Consider the following 16122-nt stretch of genomic DNA (forward strand, 5'->3'; position numbering starts at 1 on the left):
GAGGGTAGGGAGAGAGAGGGATGGAAAGAGAGCCAGAGAGAAAGACAGAGATGTGGAGGAGGGTAGCAAGAGAGAGGGATGGAAAGACAGAGAGGGATGGAAAGAGAGAGAGAGAGAGACAGAGATGTGGAGGAGGGTAGTGAGAGAGGACAGTGAGAGAGAGAGACGAGATGCCTAGTCTCAACGCTCCGTCACACGCCTTTAATTGCGCCAGCTTCTTCACAGCCCTTCTCCCCGCTCTTCTCCGCGACTCCCCATTACACGCTGTCATTCCAGCTTCCCTCCCTCCTCCTCCTCCTCCTCCTCCTCTCCCTCTCGTCTCGTCTCTCCTCTCCTCTGCTCAGGGCCCTAAGCCGTTCCGCTTCAGCACCACTCCCACGGGCACGCCATAATACCGGGGCTCATCTGCCCTGCTGTCGGCCATTTGCCTGCCTGTGTGTGTGTGTGTGTGTGTGTGTGTGTGTGTGTGTGTGTGTGTGTGTGCGCTGTGTACCTCAGATCTGAGAAACCCCCGCCCCACCCCCCCCCTTACAACATGGCCAAATTCTCTCTCCTCCTGAGATAGAAATATTTTCCACCGTGAAGATCTGAACAATGCCCTCTCCAATCTCCATTTGTCCAACAAAACAACCCCAGATGGTTTTTCAAGAATCCACCAGGCCACTAGAGGGTTCCACAACAGTACCAAAATGCCATCCACCCGGCAGGTCTGGTGTTAAAATAGACACCCTCTCCCCCTCAGCAGCCCAAAGACCCATAAATGTCCCTCTGTAGCACTGTTTACATTCTCCCACACCGCCCGCCCGGGAGGAGCAGAGACGCCCTGTTCATTAGGGAACTGTATCAATCTGAAGGATTAGAATCAGACAAAGCGAGGGGCTGTTGAATAATTCATAATTGTCCCTCTCATCTTCTTCAGAATTAATATTTAACAGGGTTCAAGAGGAACTGTGCCCATCGCTGTGCCTGTCTCTCAGTCTCGTCAGTGATGTTGAGGAGGGGGTTTTTGTCTGTGGGTTATGTGGTTTGGTGTAATACCCTTTATAGCTTTGCATATTTCTTCATTGGCTGTGTGCTTATGCCGCGCTGTACTCTCTTAATCGATTCGTTCTAGCCTGTCTCTACCTGCCTCTACCGACTGGAATCCTATAATGTGGAGACGTCGCTTTGCATTAATCTCATCAACTAGCATAATACCGAAATGTAAACAAATGCATCGCACGTCCACTTCCATCCCATTTGGCAGCTAGTGTTTTATTGTATGCATATCGCCACCGTCATATTTCACTGGCTTTTGTTTTTAGCGTAGCACTTAGCATAAATCTTGATTGTGCTGATACAGTATTGCTGCCACCTCCCCCCAGACACAGTTTGTGTCCTCTGTTGCTCTGCCATTATAGGTGAATAATAGTGTAGTTGTCCTCTTCTACTGTCTGTCATAATTGAATAAAGTCACCTTGGAATTTGCTTGTGCGTTTGACCCAAGATTGAAGGTTGATGTGACCTTTCAGGCTCTGGGTCATGTGACGTGTGTCTGTCACGACGGTCAGGCCTTGGCTACCCTCCACCACCCATCAGCCCTGATTATAGTGCAGGAGGAGAGGCTCCACATCCTCTCCAGGATAAATGATCCACTTCCACTCTGTGGGAGTACCACATGAGGTGATTAGACCGCGGGGTTGTTTTTTTCTCTATCTGTGTAAATGATGGGATGGACTGGCTTTGTGACTGCAGAAATGAAGGATGCAGTATGTATGTACACAAGAGCACCTCTGGCACTGTTGTCCTCAGGAGGCATTTGGTATTATCCTTGCCGTGGATGTTCTCACCATGGCAACCAAGGTTTTCCTGGCTTCCGGCCAAGATATTTGTATTCTTTTTGCCTTCTGATTTGACCCTCTGTGCTGTTCACTGGCATAATAGTAGGATTTTTGGATTTTTGTCTTTTCCCTGTTTATAAAACATCGAACTGTACTGCCCTCTTATCACACTTGAATAAATAAATACAGTGTATACATAGGGCTACAGAGTTAAGGTATAAAATAAATACATGTGTGCTTTATAAAACATCGAACTGTACTGCCCTCTTATCACACTTGAATAAATAAATACAGTGTATACATAGGGCTACAGAGTTAAGATATAAAATAAATACATGTGTGCTTTATCAAACACACACACACACACACACACACAAACACACAGACACGCACAGACAAGCACGCACACACACACACACACACACACACACACACACACATACACACACACACATACACACACACACACACACACACACACACACACAGACACACACACACACACTGCGTTTGTGTATTTTCTTTCAGAGAGAGCGAGTGAGTAGGTGGGTGGGGGTGGGGGTTAAGACATAGAAACAGAAATCAGGAAATTGCATGGCACAAAAGGGTAGTCAGTGAAAAGCAGTGGTGCTGTGTGCTGGAATTCAATCACTAAGTAGCAGGTATGCGTTTAATCTGATAGTGGTTTTAATTATGTGTTGCTGGCCGTGTGTGTGGGGGTGGGGGTTGAGGGGATTGACAGCTGCGTCAGGGGTCCGGCTGTTACTTCCTCTAATTGCCACCGGATGGCAGCGCACCAAGCGCCCCTGATGAAGCCTGCCAGCCGGCTAGAGGTCAGAGAGGAGATGGAGCTGAGCAGCCACTCCACAGCGCATTGATTTATGAAAATCTCTCTTCTCTGTCGTTTTGCCTCACTTACCCTTGTTTTTATTTTTCCTTTCGATCTCCCTCTGTCTGTCTTTCTGGGCTTTTTTTTCTCTCTCTTATTTGTCTTTTTCAGTTTTTTGCTTTTTCTATTTCTTTCTGTCTCCCCAGTGATTGCTTGTGGTTTGCAACTTAGCTGTGTCATACCACAATTACATCCCTCACATCACTCACATCCACACACACAAATACACAACACACACACACACACACACACACACACACACACACACACACACACACACACACACACACAGTGTTTGAACTCATCATACGTCTGTATTGAGTGTGTCAGGCCTCAGACGCAACACCCCACCCCTCCCCCCCCCCCCCCCACACTCTCCCCATGAGGGTTGTGGACATGGAGGAATTGCGTGTTTAGGCGTGGGCTCCGGCTCCGAGGCGCCTGGGGAGCTGCCACCACCGGCCGTCTGTCCGCCTGTGATTAATGAACGCCGGCCTCCCTCGCTCACTCCTGCCCCTCCGCTCCCCATCCATACCTGATGGCCCACTGACACCTGATGAAAAATGGTAACACAGGAGAAAGGTTTCCCCCCCCCCCCTCCCTCCCCTGGCGTGATTTTTAGGTTTCCACCTCTGTTTCGGAACATTTAACAAAGCATCGCCTTTCAGGCACGCCTTTCTTAATTACTTCCATTTTCTTGACCCCAGAATGGCCCTGTTTTTATCTAAAAAAAAAAGCGTTTGATGTTTATCTCAGAGCTTCCCTTCATTTCGGGCAGTGCTCGCTTGAACAATTTATCCATCCATATCCATTATTCCCAGTTTGTGTTTTTCTCCGGCAGCCATTGCAGATGTCAAGTGTTTTGCTCGTCTTTTATGAACAAAAACTCCATTGCCGGTTCCTTTCTTTTTTTCTACCTCCGAAATGCTGTTGAAATGACCAATCGGGGCGGCAGCAATCTGTCACACTTTGTCTGGACGAGCGGTTCCCAATTAGCCTTTGATGAGGTCGTAAATTTGGAGCAGGAAGGCGGGGAGAGAGGGGGGGAAGAGAGAGGGGGGGAAGAGAGGGGGGGAAGAGAGAGGGGGAGGGATCCAATGTGGCAAGAGTCTTTAAAATGCTGATCAGACAGGGTTATTGGATGTCTGCTGGTGCTGTTGATAGGTGGGGTGGGGTGGGGATGGAGGAATGTTATTGGGCTGATTTACCCAGCATCCCTTGGGTGCTGTTGGGCCACTCCTACACCCCCCCCCCCCCCCCCCCCCCCCCCCCCTGTCCACCGCAACACCCCCCCCACCCCCGCCCTCATCAGCACGCCCACATGCCTCTCCTCTCGTGTGGAACCCCAGCCGTATGTCTGGGGCCCTTTGTTACAGCGGTTCCTACGAGCCTCTACCTGCTGCTGTATTCACAACACGTACACCTGTCACGGCATCTTCACAGCTTAAAAGCACCACGCAGAGCAGTCACGGGGGCCTCTCTCTCGCTGTCCTAAGCTGCCATCCACGCTGCTATTGTCACGCCGCTACGCGTTCAAAACACTAAAAGAACTTGCTAATCCAAAACACATGCAAATGAGAGATGCTGTTTCTTCGTTAGTCTTACATCCCTGACCCCATCTGCGGAAGGATGTTGTCAACACGCGTTGAGCAGTCATGCTAATGTAATGAAATGTTGTTGTTTTTTCTCAGCTTCATCCGAAGGCCTTAATCATCAGCTTTATCTGTGTTGTCAGCAAACACATGTGTATGCTGCTGCAGTCATGTGAATGTCACTTGACACCATAACAGCAGTGTCACTGTCGGTGGTGGGAAATATTGTGATGGGGAGGGTGTTCGTTAGAATTAGAATGCGACGCCGTGTGAGGAGGTTGCAGACGCGCGAAGCGGAGGCCTGCCAGTGGGTTGATGAGCAGGGCACGCCTCAACTGAGGAGTCGAGGAGAGAGGGATGAGCGGAACATATGGCGAGTGGCATCGCAGGAGGGAGAAGGTCACAGAGACGAGTGTGAAGTTCTCCAGTGCGGCAGCACCACAGCAGATGTGGCTCACTGCTTCAGGGGTCCTCTCTTTGTTTCTACAAATGCTGAGGCGGAGTGCTGTGGGATTCTGAGCTCGTTTTGTTTTTGTTCCACAGGCCCATCCACCCCACCCCCTCCCATAACTTGCCTCTTTTGTTTTTTTCTGATGATGTCCCAACTGAGCACCACTAGACATTCTTCAACTTAACCACCCACCATCCAGAAAGACATCCATAGTCATATGTGAATGTATTGATTAGGAGAGGATTGCAGAGGAAGATGGATTGTAATGTATGCATGTCCCCCCCCCCCCCCCCCCCCCCCCAACTACCTCCCTGAAATAAGTCTGGACATCTCTTGCCCTCATCAGGCTGGAGTGTGGTGGACAGCTTTGCTGAGTGTGACGAATCTGTGTCCCTCTGGTCCTTCCTATCCTAATGCATAATTTAATCAGAGGTGTTGCGCAATAAGCCCTGCAGTTGCAGTGGTGAGACCCATGAGAGTGCATCTGGTTGTGTGAGGTCATTACTTAGGACCGGCACAGGTTAGAAAGGACCACAACGTCCACAAGGGACCTACAGTTGCAGACCTGAGGCTAGCGACCTTGTTTGCATCACTAGCGCTTAGCATCAGGATAATGAAAGACCTGGTAGCTTAGCATACAGAGACAGTCTGCTGCTGACCGTTAGCTTCTGCCCATGTTCTTTTATCAGACTAATGAATGTCCAGCATGGACTCTCATCAAATGCTTAAGGTCACAGTTAGAGGTCAAGAGATCCGTTTCTCTTAAAGGATGTGACTGGAGCATTGAATAGCTTTTAAAGTTTTCATAACCCTCTTATTTATTGGTAACGTTCATTGTTCTTCATTGTTTTCCACCTGCAGATACTTAAGGGTGTACTTACTGTAAATGTAGCCATCAATTTGGGCCTGTTCCCTTGATGGCAGTCTCCCCTATCAATTTCAGACCATTTCTGAGCTCCTTTCCATGATAACATAATCATATCATTGAGAGAGCTGAGTTTGAAATGCAGGTCCTCAGTATGTTTCCCAGTAGAACATGGAGTCACTCTGTATTGTTTACAGTTTCCTCGCCTGTTTGTATCCTGCTCATGTTCAAGTCAATGAGAAGTAAAGAGAGCATATGGCCTTGCTTTTACTGGCAACTTAACAGCAGTGATGACTCCCCAGAGATGCCTTATCATCTATTATTTACGCCCAAGATAGGGCAATATCCTGTCAACGGGAGTGTGGTTGCTAGGGATTGGGACCTTTCCTCCTGTTTAGAGCGAAGACACTGATTACTTCTTCCTTCTGTCGTGGTGTTTTATTCCTTGAAAGCGTGGAGAATAGCCGTAGGTCATTGCTTGGCGAAATGGCTAACCTAATAATTCTCTGTCTCCCTGTTTTTTTTTTTTTTTTTTGTCGTTTTCTCTCCTTGTTCTAGGTATGGCGTGGCACCATTGCCCGGATGCGTTACCGGCGGATGCGAGCCGCCCTCATCATCCTTCGGGCCTACCGTCGCTACAAGGTGAAATCCTACATCCGTGAGGTGAACCGCCGCTTCAAGAACGTCCGTAGCATGAAGGATAATGGGAAACATGTCAAGTGGCCCACGCCGCCCAAAGTGCTGCGCAGGTTTGAGGAGGCGATTAGAAACATCTATAACAGGTATGCCAAAGATGCAATCATTTCACTGAGGGGTCAGCCACACATTTAAACTTATGCTTTTAAAAAAGACTGCCTGAATGTTTAACATTTAATTGAGGTATTTTACAGAATGCATAATTAGGTGTAGTATCAGATTTAAAATAAATAAATAAATAAAAACCCTACAAAGGTGTTATTTAACCTTTGATATGGAGTCTGCATACCTAAAGTAGCCAACATTATCAATACCTATATTTAACTCAGTACCTATACCTCAATGATAATAGCCTACAAGGTTTCTTTTAAGCCTACAAAAATCCTGAGCACACTGGCTAATGTGACTAAGAGACGTCCACAGTTTGACAACTCACAACAGACTGGAAGTAAGATTTTCATAGGGGGCTACAGAACCATGAGACCCATTAGCTAATATTTCATTTTAGCTTCCAGCGCTAATCGTCAACCATGGCAATGTTTGCCCTGAAGCAGTAGGGCACTGGGGTTTCAAACTCAAACAGATGGCCTGGCACAGCCTGCTTAACACTCCTGCATGTAGTCCTATCATAATACTCCTAGCTCTCTCTCTGTGCTGAAAAGAACCACAACAAGGCAGCGCCCTCAACTAACCTGCCACATTAGCATAAGCTGCTCTGAGGCATGGCTTTCAGTTGCCTGGGTTGCTTTGTGGCATCCCACCTGGTTTCACTTCCGAAGCTTAGGAAACAATGATTAGTTACGGTGGATGAGAAGCCTTGGATGACTTTTGATGTTTCTCACTGGTGTGTGGGAATAAGCGATTAGCGCTTAGCGCTTTGCGCTAGCGTCCACATCCACCTCATTGTCTGTCAGTTGCCTTTACCTTTCTACCAAGCAACCTCTGTAGCACACCTGTTAAGCGACCTGCCCATGTGCATCTTGACTGTAGATATTGATATCCTGATCAAAGCTCTATCTGATGAATTCTTCAAAGCTGCGTCTGAACTGCTGAGAGTTTCCCAATGCTCTGCACAGCGGAGGGTACAAACACGGTTGACAACTGAAAGCTGAAATGGAAAATTTTCAGGCCTTGGTGATGAGACAGATACAATAAACTTCAACATGGGCACCGAGTCACCCAGTGTTTGGCACCCATTGTGCCCCTTAAATTCTCAAGTATTGTCATCAAACATACAGAGTACTACATTGTATGAAACAACACAACAAAATGCTGGGCAGGGAATCATACAGGGCAGTTCCACCTTGAGTCGACCTTGAGTCAAGAAGCAGCGAGTAGAAAGCGGACAGATGCTCGGGGCTTTAAATCACCTGCTGCAGAGTTTGTCTAAGAGGAGGCTCTTGTGTTTCTGTGCCGCCCTTCCAGGTGGTGGGCCTGGTCGCTGATCAAAGGCCTCTCCCCAGAGGAGATGCTGCAGGTGAGGGCCAAGGTGGCCACGCTGGAGTGCCTGAAGGGCCAGCGAGCTGACCTGGGGCTGCTGAGAGCCTGGGAGGGAAACTATCTGGTGAGTATGGGCCTGGGGTGGTGGTCTGTCTCAAGGGTCCATCTCAGTGCATCCATAAAGTCTTAAGACTAAGTAAAGCTAATTTAATATCTTGTCAAAGTCAATTTGCTAATTTGGGCAAGAACTTTAGCCATGTTAGCATAGACGTGCTAGCTCAATGCTTCCACATGCCACATGATATCTGTAGTTCATGCATGAGAACAAGATATTCGGCCACGTGTGTATAAAAGTACCTGCATATCTAAATGTATAATTTATCTGCATTAGTCTGCTAATCTTCTGCTTACCTCTGAATTGGTAATTTTGTTGATGTGTCATACAGTCTTTACTCACTGCAAATGCAACATGTTGGTCATGTGTGTCTAGAAGCGGGATAGCCCTGAGACAGCCTCCTCCTTCACCCTGGTGTCCAGTGACCTTCAGCGCAAGGACAAGTTCATGAGGGTCCTTTTCTCCTCCAATGTCCGCAAGGTGAGATATTTGTGCCATCTCACAGGTTTGTTTGTTGTCCTCAGCTAGTGAATAGACTTGCACTCGCACTCAGAAAAGGCTCAGTAATACCCACATAGAGTATTGTGTGAAGAAACCTTTTTTAATAACATTAAATTGTGTGTTTTGTAGATCAACCACTTCAACAAGGCAGAGGACCGAGCTGTGCTCATCACTGACAGACACCTGTACAAGATGGACCCTGTCAAACAGTACAAACCTATGAAGAGCATCCCTCTCTATAACGTAAGTGGCTCACTCTGAATGGAGGAAATGGGAGGAAGAGTAACAGCACTGTCTGTATAGTGCTCTGTAGCCTGCAGACCTTTTACCATTTAGTTTTAATAAGTTGAGCATGTTCCTTTCTACTAATGAACTTAAAGTCAGTAATCATGTCTTCATGGTTAGTGTTCTATTTCACTGACTGATACTGAGGGGGTGAAAAAAAGCTTTTGAAATTGCCTGTTCATTTTGCATTTTCCCATCTTAAAGTGGTAGGATTCATTCAAAAATTCATTCAAGGTTTTTCAGGTAATTTCTACAGAGAACCTCAAAACATTACTGAAAGCACGGTGCTCCACTAAAACTCGTCTACCTTATGTCTATTTCTATTAGGGCCAGAAAACCAGTCACTGTTTTCTTTAGAAGCTAGTTTACGTAACTAATCAGAGTTCGGCCCCTGTGTGATCAAGCCCATTCACGCTTTTAGCATTGCTGAAGCCGAGGACCTCCACAACTGTCTGAGGGATTATGGCGCGATAGCCGGGGGGTAATACTTGGAAGGGCGACCTTGAGGGAGGCTCCCCCTCCCCGAGAGCTGCCTGGGCCATCAGTCACCGCAGAGAGGGGACAGCCGCTTTCCCTCCCTGTTACACCCTCCCAGGAGCAAGCACCGCCAGGGGTGACAACTGTGGCAGCAAAGCCATTTGTTCTGACTGGCCGGGCAGTCTGATGGTGTGTGTGTGTGTGTGTGTGTGTGTGTGTGTGTGTGTGTGTGTGTGTGTCTACATGTGTGTGCTTACATATGTGTGTGTGCAGTGCCATATGTATATGAATAAGCACAGATGTGAGCATGTGTAAAACTAAATGTAGATGAGAGCACAATTTAGTATGTTGGAGACAATATATCTGCAGTCCTCCTCAGGTTTTGTATGTGTGTATGTGGACATTCTTTATGTGTGTGTATGTGTGTGTGCGTGCACGCACGCATGTGTGTGTGTGAGAGAGTGAGTATGTATGTGCGCACGCACGTGTGTATGTGTGTGTGAGAGAGAGAGTGTGTGTGTGTGAGTGTGTCTGTGTCTGTGTGTGTCTGTGTGTGTGTGTGTGTGTGTGTGTGTGTATGTGTGTGTGGACACACACTGAGGTACTGTATGTGTGCTCTCCACCTTTCTGAATACAGCCTGCTCCCCCCAAAGCCCTCTGTCCTCTGCAATGCAGCTCCCTCTGACACCCCACTGAGCTGCTAGACGGTACACTCTGTCAACACAAGGAGCCCGGCACACTACAGGGACCCCTAGTCCTCAGCGCTCAGTAAGAAAGCAGACCGTGAGGACCTCTAAAGCACCATTATCAGGAGAGAGGGATAGAGACCGAGAGAGAGACTGAGAGCAGCCACTGTGAAACGGGATCAGTGAGTCACACAGGGCAGCCCGATCGATGGCTGAAGGTTGGTTGTAGGGGAAAAGCGTTTAGCGCTCGCTGATTAGCGCAGACCGCTGCCCTGCTAAACCCTCCCTGGCCCCTGGATTCATTTGTGAATGCAGCTGGGGCAGGGCAGGGCGAGGAGGGGTGGGGTGGTGGCAGTGGTGGTGGTGGCCGACAAAAGGCAGTGGGTCAGCACGCTAGAGCACGCAGCCGGCCCTCAGCGTGTCCACTCGGCCAGCGCTGCCCAGAGATGATTTATCTGACAGCTAAGCCGCCGCCGCCGTTATGGGATGATCACAGTGTGGTTAAACGGGGCCAGGGTTTTTAACCGTGTCGTGGCTAAATGAAAACAGACCGGGGGCCCCGCTGCTTAAGCCAGCGCTGTTGTGGTACTGGAATAAGTCGTGGTTAATCCTCGGACCAATCCCCCCTCGTCATCCCTCCTCCCCCTCCCCATCACCATCACCACCCTCAAATGTGCAGCTCCTGCCTGCCTGCCTGTCAGCAGCCTCTCCCCTCCTCCTCCTCTCCTCATCTCTCCTCCCTGCCTCCCAGTCCGTTCCTGGCTCCGCCGTTGTCATGCCAACCTTCCCTCAGGAGACGGGGTTGCCATGGCGACGGTGCGGGGCGGCGGATCAGCTGATGTCTGCCGCTGCAGTCCGGGCATGTGCACAAGCCTCCGCCCGTAGGTTCCCCTCCGGTGATGGCTGTTTGTGTTTTGTGTTTTCCTTTTCGTACCCTCACGCCTTCTTTCTCTCATTTTCACTGTTCTCTTTTTTCAATCCCTACATCCCTCTATCAGTGGACATCTATCCATCTATCTTTCTCTCTATTTATTCATGTGACTTTCTTTCTCTCTCTCTCTCTCTCTTCCCTCTCTCTATATTTTATTGTGTAAGAGCCTTGGAAGAGCCAAAGGTTTTAAAGAGTAAACACAGCTAATGCAGCAGATTTAAATGCACCTTCTTATATAATGGCTTAAGGCCCCAGTGAAGCATGTCTATGGACCAGTGAATCGGAGGAGATGCCAGAGTGATTTTTCAGGGCTTTGGCTAATTATTGCCATCTCCCTCTGCCAGTCAAACACCACGAAGCTCTTGTCTCATCCTTTGTTCTCTCCTGTTCATCTCCTTTCACTGTATCTCTCTCTCTCCCTCTCTCCCTCTCTATTTCTCTCTGCATCTAGATCCTCTTCTGTGTCTCTCCTGCTCTCTCCCTCTCCATACTGTATGCCTCAATCCTCCTCTCCCACTTTCTTCTCTCCCTTTCCTCTCCTTGTTCCTTTCTTTTCTCTCCAGCTCCCTCCCATTCATCTCTCCTCCTCTCCGACCTTCTTTCTCTCTGCTTTCTTTTTCTTGTGTCTGTCTCTTTCTATCCCCCCCCCCCCACACACACAATTCCTCTCTCTCCAGGGAGCTTTGGGTGCGTTACGTAACCGCCAACTCATTCCCCTCAAGAATAGAGCGACTAACTCCGGGGAGCCGGGGCGCCCGATCCCCATCACCATAGCGATGATAACAGGCAGCCCAGGACCAGAGTGGTCCAGTGTCTCTGGCTAACACGCCGTGCTCTGCCCACTCGGTCCTCATTTCAGGTCCATAGCGTCCCCAACACCCTCCTTGGGACGGCCATGTCACTGACATGGGCCAGCCTACACGCCAAATATTTCATTTTTCATCGATTGTAAATAAAATGAGAAGTCGTTGATGTGCAGTGGGATGAAAACAATATCCGCTGTGGCAACAACAATACAGGATAATTAAACATTATAGGGGTAGGTGAAATATCGAGCTGGCACTGCAAGGCATTGTGGGAAAGCTATTTTCATTCATTCCCCGCACCAAATGCAATGAACAACAACTAGTCCTAAGCAACAAGCAATTAAATGCTTCCCCTGCCTGAAGGCCTGTGGCATAGATGTGTTTGCCGGAAACCCGCCTGGTGTCGCAGACAGGGCACAAACTAAATTTAGGCTGATAAGATAAATGCCATCGACTCCAGCGGCGGCTCTTTCATTTCTTAATCGATTTTAAATAGTAATTTGTTTTTCGTCTTTTCGCCTTACTTGTGTGGCGTTCGACTGGGGAATCCATGTGCTTACGTCCCCTCAAGGCTGTTTTCCACTGCATGGGCTGTGTTCAATGAGCCCCATATAGAGAGAGGGGGGGTGTAAGAAAGAGAAAGTCAGGAACATGGAGAGATAGAGTCAGTGAGAGCGAGAGAGAGAGAGAAAGAAAAGAAAGAGATAAGGATCATTAACCTGCCCGTTTGCCTTGACGCTGAGCATTGTTTACCTGTGTGGCTGTAAAGCGGAAATGTAGCTGTGGTAGCAAAAAGGCCACTCGACATGTGAGTGACCAAGGTCATAGATTTCCTATATCACATAGCGCTGATTGACTGGAGATGCGCTGACGGCACTGTGATGACTCAGAGGTGCGACACTTATTCATGTCCCCCCTGACCCTGAGTCTCAGTGCCCACAGGGCCTTCTGCTCTTCTGAGAAAAATGATTCATTATTCATTTTTTGAAGCTGCGCTTCCGTCATTATCCTTAAATGGTTCTCGAACAACATGGAGAGGTGTCTGCAAAATAACAGGGTTGCTGTCGAAGGGACAGGAACCAATCTAATTGCTGCGCACATCCCTTCACCTGCCCTTGAAGAACTTCATTCCTCCACATTCACCACCCTGGCATTTTTCAGCAGCATTCTTCCACACAACAGCAAGCAAATTGAAGGACTTGTTTCTTTTTTTCCCCAAAGTATTTGAGCAGTAAGTCCTGTAGTTCATCAGGCTAGCAGGAAATAAGCAGTCATTAGAAGAAAGCCAAACAAGACTAAACAGGAGCTGACAGAGCGCATTGCTCCTACTCAACGCAGTGTGAAAAACAACCACTCCTATCTCCTGGGGTTAAGATTAGAGTTTCTGGCTCCGTTGCTAGGCATTTTTGAAGGTGGCGGTGTTATGTTTTTTTTCTCTATTGCCTTCTAAAAAGAGCAAGAAAAGTCCACTGGAGTTCAGAAAGTTGTTTAATGACTTTTCCATGGATTTAGAAAGAGAGAACATATTTTTGAAATTATGCAGATTTGTTTAGTTGGAATAACTTATTTGGGCTTGGTTAAGCAGGTTTTTAATTTTCTGTTTCTGTTTCTGTCATATCGGTAGCCTGACGAGCCAGACCCACATCAAGATGTAGGGTCTGGGAACTTATCATTGGCATTGCTCAATCCGAGGGGCGGGTTGTCTTTCAACTTCCCTCTGCACGCAATAGGAAAGCACTACAACCCATGAGTCCCATGCGTTTTCCCACCAGCGGGGCTAGTTGTTCAACTTAACTCGAGTCGTGGCCAAAGCCGATTCAAACACCGCTGTTTGCCGGCAGCAGCATCTGTCTTCTTTGTTTTCAAGTAGCAGGGAATTCACGCGGAACTGTCGCAACTCTGCCGTCATTATGTTAAGCCCGACTCTACGCACAATGTGATTGGCCTGACTAGAGTTTGTTTTTTCCAGCTCGCAAGCCAACGGAGAGTCGCTAGACTACCCTGGCTGCAAATTACATTTGCTGCCGCTAGGGTGCGTCTAGATTTCGTTTAGGCTATCATATCGGGGGAAAGGACGCTTTTTCTGTCCTGTCCTTACCTGTCCTTATGTAATGTTTATATTTATGGATCTTCAGACTGTTTGTACAGCATGTAACAGCTGATATACTGCAGGTTTGTTTTTGTGTCCAATCTCGCTCTCACAGAGCACAGGTATTGATGTTTTCTGGAAGCTTCTCCTGGTTAAGACTAATGTGTGCTAAGTAATGGCTGTGGCCTTTAGATGTGACAGCAATGCCAGACTCCGGATTTACCTCCTATCCTCATTCTCTCTCTCTCTCTCTCTCTTTCTCTCTCTCTTTCTCTCTCTCTCTGTCTTTGTCTGTTCATCCACTCTCAGGTTACTGGAGTGAGTGTGTCCCCAGGGAAAGACCAGCTGGTCGTCTTCCACACCAAGGATGGCCGAGATTTGGTGGTATGCCTACAAGGCATGACGCCAGCGGGGGAGAGCCGTATCGGCGAGCTGGTGGGGACCCTGTTCAGTCACTTCAAAAGGTAAATACACACACACACACACACACAGACTGTAGCTGCCGCACACTTTTGAAACGTTTCCATTTCATACCGATTTCAAACACCTACGCTTCAAATTATCCACACACACACACACACACACACACACACACACACACACACACACACACACACACACACACACACACACACACACATACACACTCACACACACTATCTCTCTTCAGATGGTGCACAAACACACACTTCAAACCACGTCCAGACAGACACTTCAAAAGGTGTCCTGGACACTTCCGCTACCAGCTGGGTCACACAGTAAGGTGTCGGTTCTGGCTGAGTACACAAGGGTCGGACCACATCACATTCTGACCCCATCCACATTCACTACATACATGTACGTCACACAGACAGAAAGCTAGAGGCAACAAAAACACCCCAAAACAAACACACACACACACTCACACACACACACACACACACACACACACACACACACACACACACACACACACGGAACAACGGAGCAACCAGAGCAGGAGTTGAGCAGCGGCCTTGTAGGAGCGCAGCGTCTTTGTCTTATCTCCTCTTCTCCAGCGCTGCAGCATCTCATTTCATTTCCTCCTAGACGCTGTGGGATGCCACAGATTTCAGACTTTTCACAAACTTTAAAAAAAAAAAAAAAAATTCACAAACATCATGGTGCAGTATCCCGTATCTTTTTTTTGTGGGAAAAAAAGCTTTTTCACTTTAGCTGATTGTCCCTTTTTCATGTTGATTCCCTCTCGAGCCCCTGAGCAGGGGAGCGCTGGGCTCTTTGATGTGTCCAGCCTGCAACCTACTAGAGTAGAACTAGTAGCTAGTGTCAGAAACAGTCACCGCCTGTGTTGAGGTGAGGATATTATGCGCATCGGATTTCTGTCATCTTCTCTCCTGCTGACTTTCAGTGTTTCATTTGCTTCTACACTCACACATATATATTATGCTCACCCACACATGCTTGACCCTGGCCTGCTTCTACACACACACACACGTACACACACATGCACGTACACACACACACACACACACACACACACACACACGTTTATCGTACACTTTTATCCTGATTCTCTCCTCTCCTTGTAAATGGAGGGAGATTAGAGAGGTCAGATCAGGATACGTGAGATTGTGTGTGTATTTGTGTGTGTGTGTGTGTGTGTGTGGGTGTGTGTGTGTGTGTGTGTGTGTGTGTGTGTGTGTGTGTGTTTCTTCTGTTAAAAAGAAAAATAAATAAATATGCTTCATGAAATGTTACCTTCATGACAGCACTGTGCACTATTGGTATCATAACTAGCTTCATGAAATAGTCACCCTAAATGCTTTCAGTGAGTGAACCAAAAGCAACCAATTCCAGAACTGCTGTTGGAAAACCATTCCCAGTCTTTAAATTAAGGTGGTTGAAAGAAGAGTGTAAAATGCTGCCTTCACAGCAAAAGAAGCTTTGAAATATAAAACATTTGGCTTTGTTTATTTTTTACTTACTGTTACTACATTACCCTGCTATATCATAGTGTTGAGTTTACAGTTTTCTAAAGATAGTCAGAAAAAGAAAGACTTTTGACTGGTAGTATACGTCTGTTTGTGCTTAGTGCTTAGTGCTTAGTGTGTGTGTGTGTGTGTGTGCTCTCCATTACACATATCATTAGTATAGGCAGATCTCCTGACTCACACACTCTCTGTCTCCCTGTCCTCTCTGCCACCCCAGAATAAATATGCTTAGCGCTGCATATACTATCCCATAATAAACCCCCTCTCTCTTCTACAACACCATATAGGGACATCCATAACACAACTTTACCCCTTATCTCCAGAGAGCCCTATGCATTAGAGAACCTCTCATATTCACTGGCTGATCTTAACCAACTTAATCCTTGTGCTGATACTAAAGTGCTCAGTGGAGGTTATTGAGAAGGTGTGTGGGGGGGCGGGTTTGATTGTGAATTGATTCCTCACATCCACTGACAGTGTCCAGTCATGCGTGGTGGAGAGCTGGGCCC

At 47.6% G+C, this 16122-nt stretch overlaps 1 protein-coding gene across 1 annotated transcript in view; it reads left to right on the plus strand.

Annotated features, from left to right (window-relative positions):
- myo1d (myosin 1D) overlaps window positions 1-16122 on the plus strand; it is a 98655-nt gene that overhangs the window by 56541 nt on the left and 25992 nt on the right. Inside the window, exons 17-21 of the mRNA XM_042082503.1 lie at window positions 6176-6399; window positions 7739-7877; window positions 8244-8348; window positions 8499-8612; window positions 13953-14107. Of these exons, the coding sequence (XP_041938437.1) occupies window positions 6176-6399; window positions 7739-7877; window positions 8244-8348; window positions 8499-8612; window positions 13953-14107 (737 nt within the window). The remainder of the gene's footprint in view (window positions 1-6175; window positions 6400-7738; window positions 7878-8243; window positions 8349-8498; window positions 8613-13952; window positions 14108-16122) is intronic.

The sequence above is a fragment of the Alosa sapidissima genome, chromosome 24 (genome assembly GCF_018492685.1).
Source record: "Alosa sapidissima isolate fAloSap1 chromosome 24, fAloSap1.pri, whole genome shotgun sequence".
Classification (NCBI taxonomy): domain Eukaryota; kingdom Metazoa; phylum Chordata; class Actinopteri; order Clupeiformes; family Clupeidae; genus Alosa; species Alosa sapidissima.